Source organism: Trachymyrmex septentrionalis, unplaced genomic scaffold (assembly GCF_001594115.1).
Source record: "Trachymyrmex septentrionalis isolate Tsep2-gDNA-1 unplaced genomic scaffold, Tsep1.0 scaffold80, whole genome shotgun sequence".
NCBI lineage: Eukaryota > Metazoa > Arthropoda > Insecta > Hymenoptera > Formicidae > Trachymyrmex > Trachymyrmex septentrionalis.
In genome coordinates this window covers 2,608,402-2,610,210 of record NW_017305988.1, presented here as the reverse complement: position 1 = coordinate 2,610,210, position 1,809 = coordinate 2,608,402, and the positions used below count along the sequence as shown (strand labels likewise).

At 34.8% G+C, this 1,809-nt stretch overlaps 1 protein-coding gene across 1 annotated transcript in view; it reads left to right on the top strand.

Moving 5' to 3' along the window:
* The window catches only part of LOC108754740 (fatty acid synthase), a 16,481-nt gene that overhangs the window by 13,399 nt on the left and 1,273 nt on the right, over positions 1–1,809 (top strand). Inside the window, exon 8 of the mRNA XM_018497280.1 lies at positions 92–1,026. Within this exon, the coding sequence (XP_018352782.1) occupies positions 92–1,026 (935 nt within the window). The remainder of the gene's footprint in view (positions 1–91; positions 1,027–1,809) is intronic.

Sequence of the window (1,809 nt, the reverse complement as noted above, 5' to 3'; positions counted from 1 at the left end):
ATATATATATATATATATATATATATATATATATATATATACATATGTATATGTAAAAATCAGTTTCTCGTATGATATTATTTCTTTTCAGACACGATGGGAGATAATGATACCGAAGTGAATGGTACTCTACCACAACACATGTCGAGTTGTCTCGCGACAATAGATATATTCCTTCAACAACCGCACCCGGTGCTCGCATCCATGGTGTTAGCTGAAAAACTTAAAATAGATAACGACAACAAGGCTGACCTCGTTGCAACCATTGCTAATATCCTAGGTGTTAAAGATGTTAATACGATTAATCCCAATAATAGTTTGGCCGACTTGGGTATGGATTCGTTGATGGGCACAGAGATAAAACAGACCCTCGAGAGAAACTACGACATCGTATTGTCAGCTCAAGAGATCCGTGTCTTAACTTTCGCCAAACTGCACGAATTATCTTCGACGAGTGGTGAGATAGTGAAAGACCAGCAATCTTCTGCTGAGAAAGCAATCACTGTTACGGATTCAAACCTGTCGCTCGATATGTTGATGCAATGGCCAAGCAACGAAGTGCTACCTAAAGAGGCTCTCGTTCCCTTAAAAACAAAAAGTTCCAACGGACCGATGTTATTCACTATTCATGGTATCGAAGGTCTTGTTAAACCATTAGAATATGTGGCCAGCGAACTAGACAGGCCGTGTTGGGGTTTGCAGAGCATTGAACAGGCGCCTCACGAAACAATCTCAGAGTTGGCTGAGTTCTATGTGAATACTATTAGAAAAGTTCAAAAAAAAGGACCATATCACTTGGCAGCATACTCGTATGGAACTTGTGTCGCCATTGAAATGACTTTACAATTGGAATCCGCTGGAGAAAATGTGATTCTGAATCTTATCGATGGTTCAGTGGCATTTGTACGACAACAATGTGATATGATTGGTAAATTAGAAGAAATAAAAAGTACTACTTCTGATGGCTGTATGAAAGCGTTGGCATATTTCATCATACAATTCAACAAGAACGTCAGTTTTATTCAAGTAGGTATACATATAATAATATTCTATCTGCCGTATGTGATATTTATCTTCGTTTACCTTAAAAAAGGAATAAAGATATACACGCACACGCAGAGAGAGAGAGAGAGAGAGAGAGAGAGAGAGAAGCACAAGCAGAGAAACATATAAAATATGTATCGAGTCTTGTTAAAGTTCAAACAAAAATGAGATTATAACTATAATTATAATTTATAATACAATTAATTTACTAACATTAACTACATTTGTTTGCAATACGTATAATACGTACATAATAAGTGGACGTCTATTTATAATCAACTAATGCCTTTTTTTAATCTCTTTGGAATTTGGTAATGAGCTATCATAATAATTATTGAACGTAATAATTATTAATACATTTTTTTAATTTTAATTAATCGTTAGCAACTTACGGTATAAAATCAGACTATTCAAGTATTAATGTATATATATATATATTATAAAAATAGCAAAATGTCTGTAGTCTTCTAGCAGACTGTCAGCAGGTTCGAGCAGAAAATGATGCAATCTGCCATCAACTGCGTTCGTATTAGGCTTGTGTTCTGTTAACATCGCTTGTCGATATAATGTGAAGGCAAATTGTTGGCAAAAACTGAGCAGATCTTGCCAACATTATCTGACTCTTGCAGATTCTATTACGTTTTTTTCTAGCAGTCTGTCAACAGTATTATGTATCTAATTCTGTTATTATTTTGTTGGCATAGTGTGTAGCACAGACATTAAAAAATTTGTTTTCTATAGACTTAGCTATCTAGATGCATATAT